At 39.2% G+C, this 16,574-nt stretch overlaps 2 protein-coding genes across 5 annotated transcripts in view; one reads left to right on the forward strand and one right to left on the reverse strand.

Annotated features, from left to right (window-relative positions):
• The window catches only part of CDV3 (CDV3 homolog), a 64,453-nt gene that overhangs the window by 34,236 nt on the left and 13,643 nt on the right, over positions 1–16,574 (forward strand). The gene's annotated exons all lie outside the window — the stretch shown is intronic.
• TOPBP1 (DNA topoisomerase II binding protein 1) overlaps positions 1–16,574 on the reverse strand; it is a 125,851-nt gene that overhangs the window by 19,247 nt on the left and 90,030 nt on the right. For all 4 annotated transcript variants that reach the window (XM_087916720.1, XM_087916718.1, XM_087916719.1 and 1 more), the window contains 2 exons: positions 8,404–8,518; positions 8,047–8,210 (listed from right to left, as the gene is read on the reverse strand). In XM_087916720.1, coding sequence (XP_087772846.1) covers positions 8,047–8,210; positions 8,404–8,518 — 279 coding nt within the window. The remainder of the gene's footprint in view (positions 1–8,046; positions 8,211–8,403; positions 8,519–16,574) is intronic.

The following is a 16,574-nucleotide window of genomic DNA, read 5'->3' on the forward strand; positions in this document are numbered from 1 at the left end:
TAAATGGCTGCTGCCGCCGAAAAGAACAGAAGCGCTTAGCAGCAGCTGCGGCTCGTCCCAGGCAAGGAAAGTTGATCGGGAGGAGGCAAGTTAAATAAGACGCCGACTCCTGCCCCAGCCCGGGCCACATGGATTCTCAGGGTCACCTCAAGTTTTAGGAAAACAAAAACAAAAACCAGTCCACTAGCAAGGAAAGTCAAAAATTTAAAATAACAAGCAAAAAAACCTGCGAACCGGAAAAAAGGCACGAAAAAATGAAAGTGCTAAACCAGCAAGCCGGCTAGCTGTCAAACCTGATCTAAGCCTCTCTGTGAAAAAAAAGCTTAATCCAGGGGGTGAATATTCTTCTACAATCCTAACTATTCAGAGCCCTTAAAAAGTGGTCTGAACACGCTTCAACGTCGTTCAGAACTGGGGACCATTACCAGGGGGTGTGTCCTCAGTTTTTCAACTCGGTCTGCAGAGATAGGAGATTAGAGACTACCCATCCTGGATTCTCCCTTCGGCTCAGTGGAGAATGGGTCAAATGGAAGGGACAGAAGAAAAGGTCAAGATAGACTTCAAATAATTCAATTTTGAAGGAAAAAGAATTTATCAATAACATGGGGAAAGAACTGGCTTTCTTCTTCAAAGAAAATAAACCAGAGGCAAACTCACTACAAAATGTATGGGACATCATGAAGGCGCGTACCAGAGGTGTGATTATAACTTATACAAGGAGAAGGAATATTAAAAAGAGACAAACGCAACAGATCTTAGAAAAAGACTATAAAAAGTTGGAGAAGGAATTACAACATAACCCACAACATAAAAACATTAAAAACCAAATGGATATAACTAAACATAGAATGGGATTAATGGAGAAAGAAGAAATAGCACAAAAAATTAGGGGAGCTAAACAGAACCTTTTTGAAAATGCAAATAAACCAGGTAGATGGTTAGCATACAAACTGAAAAAAAAAAAAGAATTCAAAAAAAGTTGAAAAAAAAGTTGAGCAATACTTGCAAGAGGCAGAATTACCAAAAAATACCTGATGAAGTAAAGACTATGTTAGAAGAGAAAATAACAATGATGGAACTGACAGAAGCGATAAACAGACAAAATATTCGAAAAGCTCCCAGCCCGGATGGGCTACCAGCAGAATTCTATAAGGCAATACAGGAATCAATTTCTACTACAATGCTTAAGTATTGAATGAGGTCCTGACAAGACATAAAATACCTAACTTATGGACAGAGGCATGTTACTCTTATACCAAAGGAAGACGCCGATCCTCAACAAATAAAAAATTATAGACTAACATCCTTACTAAATGCTGACTATAAAATATTCGCCTCAATAATGACAGAAAGACTTAAAAGATATTTAATTCATTTTATACACCCAGATCAAAATGGATTTCTGCCTAAGAGACAAATAAAAAAATAACATGAAAATAATACTGAATTCACTGGAATACCACGAAACACACCCAGAGAATCAAATGGCATTGGTTTTCTTAGATGCACAGAAAGCCTTTGACAATGTGAATTGGCAATTTATGCTGTTACAATTGGAGGAGATGGGCTTTGGAGAGATTTACTAAGACAATAAAGGCGATATATAACAAACAAATAGCAAGAGTTATGGTAAGTGGAGAATTGACAGACAATATTAATATTCAAAAAGGAACTAGTTGCCTGTTATCCCCACTGTTGTTTGTACTGACTTTGGAAGTACTGAATAGAAACATCAGAAAAAATGAAGAAATAAAGGGAATGAAAATAAAAAAAGGAAGAATATAAATTTTGCAGATGATTTGGTTTTTATATTAGAAGAACCAATGGAAACAGATCCTAAGTTGATCAAAAAAAATAGAAGAATATGGTGAAGTTGCAGGACTGAAAATAAACAAAGAAAAAAAAAATTTTGGGTGAAAAATATGATAGAAAAACAAAACAAAAGATTAATGGACAACTACAGATCCAAATCATAAAAAAATGAAATATTTAGGGATGCAAATGACCGCTAGATGTGGAACTCTTAAAGAGGATATAACTATGATAGATTACAACAACAGATTGCTACAGATTTGGAAAAATGAAAAAATTTACAATTATCTTTAACAGGGAGAATAGCGACAATCAAAACAAACATATTGCCAAAAATATTATATCTGTTTGCTGAGACTGAGTTGAAAATGTGACTGTTACCAGGGAGGTGTGTCTTCAGAATTCAACTCAGTCTGAAGAGCAAAGAGACAAGAGACTACCCAATCTGGATTCTCCTGTCGACTCAGTGTAGAAGCTGTATGACCAGGAGAAAATTCCAGAAGAGATAATAAAACAATATTTAGAAAAAACTGAAGTACCTAAAATAATACAAAAGACTAGAATTAGAATTACAGAAAGAACCACAAAAAAGAATTTAAAAAATCAAATGGAATTAATCAAACATAAATTGAATCTACTTGATAAAGAATTGGCACAAAAAATTAAAACGTTTTAAATAGAATTTCTTTGAAAATGCAAATAATCCAAGAAGATGGTTGGCATATAAGCTGAAAAAAGAGAAAGAGAAGAAACTGATACCTTGATTGGCAGATGAGAAAGGAGTTCTCCACTACCAAAACAATCACCAAAAAATAATAATAATTCAAAATTATTATGAGAAGCTGTATGATCAGCAGAAAATTCCAGAAGAGATAATAAAACAATATTTGGAAAAAGCTGAATTACCTAATATACCTGAAACAATGAAAGTCATGTTAAAGAAATGAATATCAATGATGGAATTAACAGAAGCGATTAAGAGGCAAAAGAATAATAAAACACTAGGACCAGATGGGCTATCGGCAGAACTTTATAAATATTTATGAGATACTTTAGACCCTCCAATGTTAGAAGTCTAAAACAAAGTATTCTTAGAAGCGAAGGTACCAAATTTGTGGATGGAAGCAAATATTACCCTAATTCCAAAGGAAGATTTAGACTTAATGCAGATAAAAAACTATAGAGCCAGGGGTGGGATTCTACCAGTTCGGACTGGTTCGGGGGAACCAGTAGTTCCAGTGAGCATTTGGCCCTGCCCCTGCTCTTTCCTGTGCTTTATTTCATTGTTTTAAAGCACAGCTGATTCACATGACAGAGTGGTTTGCCGCACCTCAGCTGTTTTATTCAATGGGGCTGCAGTAGGAGGTAAGAATTAGAGCTGAAATGGGCTTTTTAAAAAACTTTGCAAAGCACATGCTCTCTCACCGAACCAATTATTACACTGGTTGAATCGCATGACTGTATAGACCTATATCTTTATTGAATGCCGATTATAAAATATACGCCTCAATAATAGCAGAGAGACACCCAGCCCAGTCTCCTTACAGTATTTCTTTTCTCTCTCTCGACAATCAGCTGTTCTGACGATCAGCTGTACCAGGATCCCCCTCGCTGTCTTACTGCTGCGCCCAGGAGGCTTCCCTGAGGCCCAGGAGGCAAAAGGGGGTGCGCGGGGGATGCTGGTGCTGCTGCAAAAAAGAAGCCACGCCTACCCAATCACATGGCCACACCTAGCTACGCCTACAGAACTGGTAGAAAAAATATTTGCATCCCACCCGTTTCCTATTGTTGAATAAACTATAGTGCCCTAGTTTGGAAATAAAATTAAGTTGGGTAGATTCACATATTATCTTAAGTGAAAACAGGCCATATTGTAATTACTATTATAGTATATACTTACTATAAAATAAATGTGATAATTTTAATATTGTATAATTTCTATATCATAATATATTTTTGCTCATTAGATTTTTAACCTACCTTTATTACTTTATAAGAAACTCAAGGCAGCAAACATATAATTCTCTTTTCCTCCTATTTTTTCCATAACAGTTCTGTGAGGTGAGGTGAGCTGAGATAGAATGAATGAATGGCCGAAGTCACCCAGCTAGCTTTCATGCCTGAGACAGTATTAGAACTCTAGTTTCTAGGCCAGCATTTAACACTGCATCAAACTGGTTTTGATAAGATTATGAATCTTAGCAGCAAAACTTAATAAATATAGAACATAAAAATAAGCTGTATATTTTTATATAGTCTAGAAGTAAAGATAATAATAAAGGTAACATTCTGTATATTTTCATGTAAATCAAAATCCTTGTTTCTCATGCTAATATAGGTATAAACGAGTCTTTTCAGTTGGAACTCATGGCATCACAACATACAATCCTAATACATTAGAAGTTACAAATCAGGTAATGAAAAATAATATATTCCCCAAAAGTTAGTATATATCTTCTGTGTGGAAGTGATTCTCTCAGAGAATGAAAAGAATATTGTCTCAGTTGCATGAATTAATAAAGGTAAAATGAATTTATACATTCAGATCAGAATAGATTTTACTCAAGAGACAAATTTAAAATAACATGAGAATGATCTTAAGCACACTGGAATAGTATGAAGCACATCCTGGAAAGCAAATGGTGTTAATTTTCTTAGCTGCATAGAAAGTATTTGACAATGTAAATTGGCAATTTATGTTATTACAACTAAAATTTATGGACTTTGGTGAGAGATTCATCAACATGATTAAGGCAATATATCATAAGCAAACAGCAAAGGTGATGGTAAATGGAGATAGGATAGAGAACTTTAATATAAAAAAAGGAATGACAAGGATGTCCACTTCCCCTCTACTATTCATATTGACACTGGGAGTATTAAATAGAAATATTAGACAAGACAAATAAATTAAAGATATGGAAATAAAAAAGAAAAATATAAGCTACAAGCATTCACAGATGATTTGGTTTTCATCCTGGAAACTGGACCCACATTAATAAAAAAAAAAAGAAGAATATGGCGAAGTTGCAGGATTGAAAATAAAGAAAAAAAACCTAAAATTTTAATTAAAATTTTTATAGATACACAGAAAAAAGACTTAATGAAGAAGATAGATATTCAGATAGTCAAGAAAGTTAAATACCTAGGAATCCAACTAATGGCAAGTTGTGCAACTATTAAAGAAGATAATTACTATAAACTGATTCAACAAATTAAAACAGATTTGGAGAAGTGGAAAACCTTGCAATTGTTGTTGACAGGAAGAATAGCTATTATAAAAAAGAACATTTTACCAAGGCTATTATATCTGTTTCAAATAATACCGATAAAGCTGGAAAAAATATTTTGAAGAATTAAATAAACAATATTAAGATTTATTTGGCAAGGGAAAAAAAGCAAGAATAAGTTTGAAAATGCTGCAAGATTCTAAAAACAGAGGGAGCTTTGAGTTGCCAGATTGGGAGTTGTATTACCAGGCCTAGGTATTTACATGGGTGAAAGAATGGATTGGTCTGAGGTGCAAAGGACTATTGACTTTGGAGGGACATGACCTCCAATTGAGTTGGCATGCCTTTTTATGGTAAGGGGAAAATAAGCTACATAGTTATTGCCAAAGACATTACATTAGAAATGCATTATCAGTATGGGGGGGAAATTAAAGAACAACACTATTTGAAAATACCAGTCTGGCTCTCCACAATGGAGGCGCTGATTCACCCAAATGTAATTAATATGGAAAATATTACCAGATGTAAAGATATTTTGAATGAAAAGGAGGACTTAAAACTTAAGGACGAACTGAGTAGTCAAGAGATTGACATAGCATGCATGGTAGCCACAAGTGCAGATACAATTGTTATGGTTTGCCAGTAGCCTGTGCAGACAGCAGCAGAATCAGACAATGGGGAAGAACAGGGACCAGTCCGGGAGTCTGGAGGACTCAGAGGGTCCTGCATCTGACGAAGAGATGGGGCCAGGACCATCTGGGAGTTGTGTGGTGACTCTGGAGCCTCCAGAATCTGGCAGCAATGAGGCAGAAGAACAAGGGGAGCCTGTTTACAGCACGCGTGTGCCAGAGCTGCTAAAAGGCAAGAGCAGCTAAGACAAAAAGGATGACTTGGGAGTAAGGCTTGAAGGTGATTGCCCCTCCTATAAGGTATAAAGGAAGTGCAAAGGTAGGAAAACCTTTGCAGGAAGCAACGTCGTTTGCTGTGATCCATTTGGACTCTGAAAGCTCTGGTGAATTTGTTCTGTTTTGGTTTTAAAAGACTAATTGGGACTTTAGTTGTTGGCAGCACTTCAAATCAGATAAGGTGCGTTCTTATTAGATGCCTTAGGAAGAACTTTGGCAGATGTCCCTGGGACTAATTATAACCAGTTAAGACTCATTCCGGGCTATGAATGACGATAATTCACAGTCAATGAACTAAAATAAAAGAGTTTCAGATTTTATATGTGTTCGTTGGTGTCTCAGGAAACCTTGGTCAGAACAACAATCTCGATAGAGAAGGATGCTAAAATGCATTTTATAAAGATGCATTTTCATAAAGAATTGACAGAATTAGATCAAATATTAACAGGGACAGATGAAAAGCTAATAAAGAAAATATATAGCTATTTATTAAGTATCAAGATGGAAGGCGAGCAAGTAAAGGAGATGATAGTATGGGTTAAAATTGTTGGTTATACAATAGAATTAGATAAGTGGCAGAAACTGTGGGATAGAAATTATAAATTAACGATGTCAACTGCATATAAAGAAAATCTTTATATGGCATTTTGCACCCTCAAGATTGGCAAGGATGTTTAATGATATGTCTGCTAGATATTGGAAATGCCATCAGATTGGCACCTTCCTCCTTTGAGATTAGCGAAGATGCATCCCAATATGAGTCCGAATTGCTGGAAATGCAAAAAAAAAAAGAGGGAACTTTCTTCCATATGTGGTGGTCTTGTACAGAAGCTCAAAAATATTGGCAGAAAATTAGAAATTGGCTGGAGGAAATGACAAGAGAACAGATCGAATTCAAACCAGAATTCTTTTTATTAGGAATCTTTGATAAACAAATACCAAAAAAAGTGAAATAATAATACATATTTTGACAGCGGCCAGATTGGCTTTTGCACAATGTTGGAAACAGGCTCATGTTCTATCAGAGGAGATGATTATTCAAAAAATTTCAAGTTGTGCAGAAATGGACAAATTAACCTTGGCATTAAAAGATAAAGACACTTCAATATACTACAACAGCTGGAACGCTGGTACAAATGGATAGACCAAAGATAGATTTCACACTAAAATGCAAAAAAAGATAGGATAGAATCGTAGTAGTGATATACAGATATATGTAAGGCTTAAGTGCGTATATGGCATAAAATAAGGATAAAAAGGAGGTCTCACAAACTGTTGAAGATGAAAATGTTTTTAATTGTTTTCTATCTTTTTCTTTCTATTTTCTTCTTCTTTTCTTTCTCTCTCTTACATTTATGTATGTCTTGTTGGTCTGTTTTAATTGTAAAACCAATAAAATGTATTTTTTTTAAAAAAGGAAATGCCATCAGATACCGGATTTGTATTATCATATGTAGTGGACATGCCCCAAAGCAAAAAAAAAATATTGGACAAAAATACATACATGCTTGGGAAAAATGATAAAGCAACATATTGATTTAAAACCAGAAATATTTTTGTTGGGCATGTTACCAGATAAGTATAACAATACAATACATATTTAATTTTACATGTACTGACTACAGCCAGAATTGTATTTGCACAACAATGGAAAAGTGAAGAGACCCCTACAGATGAAAATGTGATTAAAAAAATATTAGAATGTGCAGAAATAGATAAACACTTATAATGAAGGAAAAGGAAGAAACTGAATACTTTTTGACTTGGGACTCATTTTATCAGCGGTTAGCTGACAAAAAGCAAAGTTAGAAACATGGAACTATAAGAAAAGGAACTATGACAAAAAGAGGCTTGTTAAAATGGATAAGCAAATATCAGTATTATTATTATGATCATTATGATAGAATGAATATCAATGTAATGAACATTGTTGTAAACACTTTGATGATTATTTCCTAAAACTATTTCAACACAGTTTAACCAATAATTGAATTTTTATGTTATAAAATAAAAAGCTTTATGCAAAAAAAAAAAGGAAAAACAAAGTCCAATCGTCTTTTGAAAAAACATGTTGTCTTTTGAAGAAACATGCTGAATACCTTTACAAAGCTGTGTGCTGCTCTGCATGCTTCCAAATAGGAACGATGAAGCACCCATTTTCCTGCTGCCATTGATGCTAAGAATTTCTCATTGCGAAGAGGCTGTCCCACAATCGTATGTGTGCAGCTCAAATCAAAGCATTGCTTCTCCAGCACCACTCCCCCTAAAGAATATATTTTTGTATTGTTATTTTAAATTAAAATGGAATTCCTTCTGTGGGAAAAGCAAATTTAGGAATTTAGGAGTTATTGAGTATAACAGTTCAAAGAAACATGATTCAAAATGTCTCTATGAGAAATACCGAAACAGAATCAGGATACAACAATCAGGATACAAAAATTCTGTGAATCACCTACCAAGTTCTTCAATTAGCTGATAATAATTAATTCGTTCCTGAGGATTAAGAGAAGAGAGCTGAAATCTGTGCATTATTGTTGGCTCTTCACTGTCTCTTTGGTCAATTTTAGTGACCTGAATATGAAATAAAGGAAAAACAATTAAAGAGTGAATAGGATGCTTTCTCATTAACAATATCTTCCTACATAATAAATTATTGCATATGTTTAGCAAGCTATCTGACATAAATTTAGAATAAGTTATCTAACTTAAATTATCACAACTACAGTTCCAGTCCTTTAAGAAGCAGGTTATCAAATCCCTTTTTCACATATTTCGGTGCTACTACATGGTCATTTATTACAGTAATTACATTGCAACAATATAATAATAATAATAATAATAATAATAATAATAATAATAATAATATAACAACAAAACAACAAATAATAATAATAATAATAATAATAATAATAATAATAATAATAATAATAATAATAATAATAATAATAATAATAATTTTGTTGTGGTTCATCATACAGTCAGACGAGTTCAGACCGGAATTGGCACTATGGTCTATCTACTGAGTCCTGTCGAAGGACCTGAGAAACACAGACATGGATGTTTGATAGTGTTACAGATATCATTGCGGGATGTAAGCTGTTCTAAGTAAAACTGTTTTTTGCAATTGACTGGTGGTGAATTTGTCAATGCCAATCATGTTCAAGTAGTGCTCCAGTTGTTTTGGGATTGCACCAAGGCACCTATTATTATTGGGACTACCTTTGCTTGCTTCTGCCACAGTCGTTCTATTTCTATTTAGAGTCTTTATATTGTGATTTTCTCCATTTCTTTCCCTTCTATTATGCTGTCTCCAGGTACTGCCACGTCCAGTTTTTATCTTTTTTATTGACAATATGCATTTCTTCTTAAAACTTGGTCTTATGCAACCAGAACTAGCAGCTTTTTCTTTTCTTCAACTTTCCTGCTCTTAGCCATTACCAAGACTTGATAATAACCTGTTTTCCCTGGGTTTATTTTTTCTGTATTGGCCATGCAATGCTTTGTCTTTCCATGGCTCCATTCCGTTCTTCATTTGGTCTTTCTTGTAGGCAAGTTTGGTCTCTCCAGTAGTCAGTAAGCCTTCCTCATATAGTAACTTCAATGCATCTTCTTCATTATCCTTCAGATATCCTCCCAAAGCCCCCTTTTTCTTCAACCATCTGATGAACTTGCAACACTCCACGCCTACACATTTTCCTTCATAGATAAGTGTCTGTTAATGATTCATTGTCATTTTCTGGTCTTTCTAGCCAGGGTTGCTGCTGTTGTTATTATTATTGTTATATTATTATTCATCGCACAGCCAGGCAGATATTCAGACAGGGTTTGGCATTTTTGTCTACCTATCGAGTCCTTTCCAAGGACCTGGGATTGGCAAATATGGATGTTTGATGGTGTTACACACATAGGATGAAAGATGTTCCAAGCAAAGCTGCCTTCTGCAATTGACTAATGGCAAATTTGTCAATGCCTAGGGTGTTCAAGTGGTGCTCCAATTGTTTTGGGACTGTACCCAAGGCACCTATTAGTTATTGGTACTACCCTTGCTTGCCTTTGCCATAGTCGTTCTATTTCTATGTCTTTGTATTTTGTTATCTTCTCCAGTTCTTTCTCTTCTCCTGAGAACTGTTCTGAACATCCAGGGATGGGAAGTGCTCCATCTATCATTTGATAGGCTAGCTGATTTCTGAGGACACTCCTCCTCCTCCTTGGAGCTCCTCCCAAGAGTCCCCAGTTTTTGCTCAGCCTGTCATTTAGACTAGACATGCATTCCTCACCAGGATCATTGGAAAGTTTAAAACAGGTTTCAATAGCTTTCAAAATCAGAAGGCACTCTTATTTCAAAGGATTTTCCCTTAAAAACGCTGCCTGCCAACATCACTTAATCAGCTGTTTGTCGGCTGCAGCGGGTCCTTTTCAGGACCATAGGGGCACAGAAAGATGCTGATGCCTCTTAAAAATAAAGAGACTTCAAATACTATTAAAAGCTGACCTGAACGGAGCTGATTAACGAAGCTCTGCTCCTTGGTGCACTTCAAGAGAGCAGATTACCTTATTGGAGTTTATTTTGTTTGGAAAGGCTGTTTTCGTTCGCACTGAGGTCTATAACTACCCGTTTTTTTCTTCTTTTTTCAGCTTCACACCTCAGCAGCCAGTGCCATTTTAAAACGGTCATTTTATTTTTCGTGCCAAAATAAGAAGCTGTCAAGTGCCTTGTTTAATGACCAGGCTTCACCCTCAACAGCATAGCTTGAGGAAAAGCCAGTATTTGTGAAGCAATTTCAAATACAGACTTCGAAGGCTGAAAAAGAATTTGTTTGCTTAAATTGTTGGCTTTAGTCCTTCAAGGAAGGATTTGCCTAGGCATCATTCAGGGCAGTTGACAGCTAGTACCTAGGTCATTGTAAGCCTGTACTAAGCTGTCTGTTGACAGAAAAGTAATTTCTCCAAAGAATTACAGGCTGAAGGCTCTATTGGTTTTTATTCCTTCAGCTGTGACAGGTCAGATTCAATTCAATTCAATTCATACCTTGTTTTTTCTTGTTGATTTTTCGAAAATTTAAATTGATTTTTAAAATCAAATAATTAAAAAAAATTAGTGTAATTTAAAAAAAAAATCAAATTAATTTTTTTCTGAGATAATTTGACTCATACCCATATCCCAAGGCTGATTCCCAGGTGGGTCAACAGCAACAATCAAATTATCCCTAAACACCAGGGGGTTTTTTCTTTCAAAAGTAAAATGGAAGAAGAAGGTTCAGCCCATGCCAGCGAGTCAGGTTCCAGAACTGCTTCCAAAAGAAGCTCAAAGACCAAATCCAAGACTTCCCAAGCAAGGAAGACATCCAAGGCGATGGAAAAATATGAAAGCCCACCAGAAGGCGCTTGACAAGCACGTGGAGAGGAACCTGAGGGAGGCGGATAGGAACCGACAATCAGTCTTCCCAGCAGTGGCAACATCTTCTTGTGGGGCCATGTCAGTGACTCCCTTGGATGTCAGTCACCATCAGAGGCGGTGACAACCAAAGGCTTATATCCTGGTCACCAAGAGGTGCACCTGAAGACTATGTTCCTCAGGCCGAGGGACCAGATATCCGTTGCCATGACAACAGGTGGTCAGGCTTACCAATCCATGAGGACCAGACCAGTGCCTGAGGCCACTTTTACCCCCACAGCAGTGGGACTCCAAACAAAAGGCACCCCTCCAGAAATTTCCCTCTCCATGCAACACTGGATGGCAGAGTCGGTCCGCCAGGGCATTGCCAAGGAGGTGCAACAGACCTACTAGATGAGGTTGCAGATGTCAACACCAGTCCATCATCAACCTCACACTCAACCCATGCAAGTCAGGGTGAACCCACCTGATTTCCAGGTGCCATCCCAACCCATGCACCCAATTGGGCATTTAAATCAATTTCAACCACAACTTAGTAGGGAACAGTTAGAGGGCCAAGATCTTTACTCCTGTCTCATCAGATGACACTGATTCCTCCCGGTCGGAGGAAGAGGGCCAAATTGATAAGGACTGGTCAGAGGATGAAGGAATGGCTCCGGAACAACTTTCTTTCACGGGGCTGTTCTGGCTGCAGCTGTTCAAGTCCTTGTTGTTGAAGTGAAAACACACCTTGACAACCCCCCCCCCCACTCCATCAGAGCCCGCCCTAAAAGAGGGCAGAGTCAGATGATTTAATTTTTCTGAACCAATCACAGAAACAGAGGTCATCATGGTCCCAAAGATATTCACAGATATGGTCAGACATCAGTGGGCCTCCACAGGCTCTTATCCTAATCCCACAGGGTATGATAGGAAATTTTACAATCTGGCACAAGAACTGGCTGAGTCGTTTCAGACACCAGCTGTTGAAGAACCAGTGGTGGCCCTAGCATCCACCTCTACCATACCTAGCAAGGCGGAGGATCTGTTAAAACTGGAGGACAAGAAGATGGAGCTTGCACTCCATAAGTGGCAGCAGGTGGACACCTGGGCCATTAAGACTACCACTTCTTCTCCAGTATATCCCTAAGGTGGCTTCGTTACCTAAAATAATCTATTCCAAACACCAACATCAGAGCACACCAGGATTTAGCTAAAACAGTGGCGGCTACCGAATTCTCCGCAGATGCTACCCTTAACACAGTGAAATTCTCATCTCGGGCCATAGCTTCCCAGGCTACAGCCCTTCACCTGCTATGGCTACGCCATTGGCAAGCAAACATCAAAAACAAATGGAATCTGGCTTCAGCCCCATTTGAAGGCAACAAGCTGTTCAAATCTGTCCTAAATCCGATCCTGGTGGAGTCTTGAGATAAGAAAAGGTATTTCCCTCTCCTTTTCGCAGATTTGAGGCTAGACCACAGTCCTTTCGGAGGAACTCCTTTCATACCTTCTTTCAGGTTACCTATTACCCAAGGTCCCAGAGACCTTTTGGATACAAAAAGGTTCAGCAGCTTGACAGAGCAGGTTTTGGGGACCGAAACAAATGGGGAGGGCAAGCAAAACCATTTTGCAGCGCAGGAAATAGATCCTTTCATCACCCCAAATAGTTTCCTACCTAATCACACCATAGGAGGTCGGTTGGCCCTCTTTGCCAAACAGTGGGAGTCAATTACCTCAGATGCATGAGTCTGAGAGACCATAAGATCAGGTCTCTTTCTCTCTCCACTCCACACCTTCGAACTTTTTTATGCAATGCCCTGTCTCAAGGGATCCTACAAAAAGGACCCTTAGGAAGACTGCAATTCAGCACATGCTGGAGATCCATGCTATTCGACCTGTACCATGGGCTCAACAAGGACAGAGATTTTATTCTCATCTATTTGTGGTCCCCAAAAGTTCAGGGGTGGTGGTGAAGGGCAATTCTGGATTTGAAAAGCTTGAACCGGTTTCTAATCTACAGAAGGTTCAAGATGAGTTCTCTACAATCCATCCTCATGAGTATCAGATAGGGAGACATCCTAACCTCTATAGATTTGACAGAGGTGTACCTCCACATCCCTATAAGGGACACCCATAGGAAATTCCTGCGGTTGTTATTCTGGATGACATTATGAATATAGGGCCTTACCTTTTGGTCTATCCTCTGCCCCTCGAACGTTTACTAAAATTCTAGCAGCATTGGCAACACACCTTAGGAACAAGCCTGTCCGCATCCAGTATTACCTGGACAACATTTTAATTCTATCATCATCCCACTGGCAGGCAATACTAGATGCTCAATCAATGATCCTGGGACTCCAGGAACATGGATTTTCCATTAATTGGGAAAAAAGTCACTTGACACCCACCACCCAATTATTACATCTGAGTGCCATTATTAATACAGTGATGGAGAAGGTGTTCTTCTCCCCAGACAGACTGTCTAGTATCAAGGAATTGGCCAGAAATATCAGAATCCTTAAATGGGTACCTTTAGCCCAGTTGTTTAAACTACTAGGAAAAATGATCTCATGCATCTCTGTCGTTCCCTGGGTCCACCTTCATGCTAGAACCCTGAAATGGTTCCTCCTCCCATACCAAAGATCAGGAAGCAATTCCATAACCAAAATTGTCATTCCATCAAGGGTTCTTCTATTGCTCAATTGGTGGACTACGACAAATGTCTCCAAGGACTGTACCTTCAAGGAACCACATTGGCAGAGAGTCACCACAGACACCAATCTATTTGGATATGGCACACGCTGCCAGTCTCAAGTAGCACAGGGTTTCTGGTCCCCTATGGAAAACACACGCAGTATCAACTGGCTAGAACTGAGGGCTGCTCATCTGGCCCTTCGCAAATTTCAAGCAGAGATTCAGGGACATGTACTCCTCCTGACTGATGTGGCTGCGAAGGCCCACATAAATAGTCAAGGGGGCACACACTCGAAATCACTCATGAGAGAGGCAGAGAGACTATGGGCAGAGAGACACCTACTTTCCATCAGAGCGGAACATATCTTGGGTCAGTCCAACCAGGCAGACTGGTTGAGCAAGGCCACTGTCGACCACTCTGAGTGGCACCTGCACCCAAGACTGTTCCAGGAGATGACACATCAGTTTGGCCAATTGATACTGGACTTCTTTGCCTTGCCCATCAATGCACAGCTCCCGAGGTTCTTTTCAAGATTTCCAACACAAGGAGTGGAAGAAGTCAATGCTCTACGCTGCCAATGGCCTCAAGGTCTCCTATGGTTCTGACCCAAGCCTTGTTCAAATTAAATGAACACAAACTGTGTATAAAAGCAAACCTTTTTTTAATGTGGCACTGGGAATTCAGTGCATTCCCAGCCAAGAGACATTTAAACCCAATTGTCCGATATCAAAAGTAAGCCCTTTCAAGGTTGCAAAAGGCTGCCAAGAACAGAAGACTAATTACTGATTAAATGTCCACCGACAGAAGTTTCAAAAACAAACCGGAGTAAGCAGGGCTTCAATGAGGACTATGAGTCTAAAGAACTTCTTTGCTTCCTGCAAAGAACACATCCCCGAGAGCTGGCTTTTATCCCTTATGGGAGGGCCATCATCTTCCACTCTTACTTCCAAGTCCCCCTTGCTGCTTCAGCTACTCTTTCCTTCGAGCAGCCATGTGCACACGCATACTGGGCACAGGCTCCCCAGGGTCCTCTGCGTCACTGCCGCCAGACTCCACAAGCTCCGAAGGCAGCATCCCACTCGCTGATAGTCCTGGCCCCATCCCTGCATCACATGCAGGCCCCTTGTCTGAGTCCTTGCTATCAGTGACCTCTGCTGTCCGCACCTGCTGCCCGCGAACCATAACACCTATATGCCTTTCCTCCTCTCCCATTGATTCCCAAGGTGGTCAGGAAACTACTGGAGGAGAAAGCAGAACTGTTGTTGGTGGCACCATACTGGTCCAGATGTCCATGGTTCGTGGATCTCAGGGATCTATCACAGACCCATGGAGAATTCCACCGGATAAAGTCTCACTCACACAGGGTCCAATTCAACATCTGGACCCACAATGGCTACACCTAGCCATAGGGCACTTGAGTGGAGACTTCTGAAAGTTGAGAATCTCTCCAAAAAAGTCATCTCAAAGACCCAAGTGGCCAGACGTCCGTCCATGAACCGTATATACAATGCGACCTGGAACGTCTTCTGTAGGTGGTGTGACAAGGTGAAAATAGACCCCACCTCTCCATCGGTAGAGCAAATACTGGAATTTCTACAAAAAGTTTGGACAAAGGATTCTCACCAAACACCTTACATAGACAGGTGATGGCTTTAGCATCAGTCATCCCCTGTGGTGACCTATGATTCCTCACTCATCACCTGAGCATACGCAGCTTTCTCCGTGGGGACACCAACCTAAGACCTCCAGTGGTCCAGATACCCCACCTGGGATCTAAACAAGGCTCTCACAGCACTCACAAAACAATCTTTTGAGACTCTGAGAACCACGAGTCTCCACCTACTTACATACAAGGTGGTGTTCTTAGTAGCGATAACATCTGCAAGATGAATTTCTGAGCTAGTTGCCCTGTCGGTGAGACAAGATCTATGTATTTTTCATTCCTTTGCTTGGATCCAACCTTCATTCCCAAAATTAATTCAGCTTTCCACAGAGTGCATAAGTTGATACTCCCCAACTTCTGTCCTAGACCTACTCACAGCCTAGAGCATCAATGACATCTATTAGACATAAGATGGGCTCTCCGAATCTACAGACAGGACTGCCTCATTCAGGAAGAGAGAGGCCTTCTTCGTCTCCTTTCAATCTTCTACTCAGGGAAGAAAAGTCACCTCATTGACAATTAGCAGATGGCTGTGAGCCACGATTACAAAGGCTTATGAAACACAATCACTGCCAGTGCCTACAGGTATTACAGCACACTCAACTAGGAGTGCTGCAACATTGGTGGCTTGGTCTACCCAAGTGTCAATTGAAAAGATCTGTAGGGCGGCGATGTGGGCCTCACTGTCGCCATTCATAAGACACTATAAACTGGATGCTTTTGCTTCTGCCGAAGCAGCCTTCAGCAGATGAGTCTTTCAAGTGCATAGATAGGGGACTCCAAACCAGGGAGACCTTCCTGTAGGACATGCCAGCTTTGGTATGTCCCATGCCTGAATGCTCGGAACAGCTCTTAGAAGGGGTGTTGGTTCTTACCTGACACGCCCATTCTC

Source organism: Pseudonaja textilis, chromosome Z (assembly GCF_049901715.1).
Source record: "Pseudonaja textilis isolate UNSWEBS1 chromosome Z, rPseTex1.2, whole genome shotgun sequence".
Lineage (NCBI taxonomy): Eukaryota > Metazoa > Chordata > Lepidosauria > Squamata > Elapidae > Pseudonaja > Pseudonaja textilis.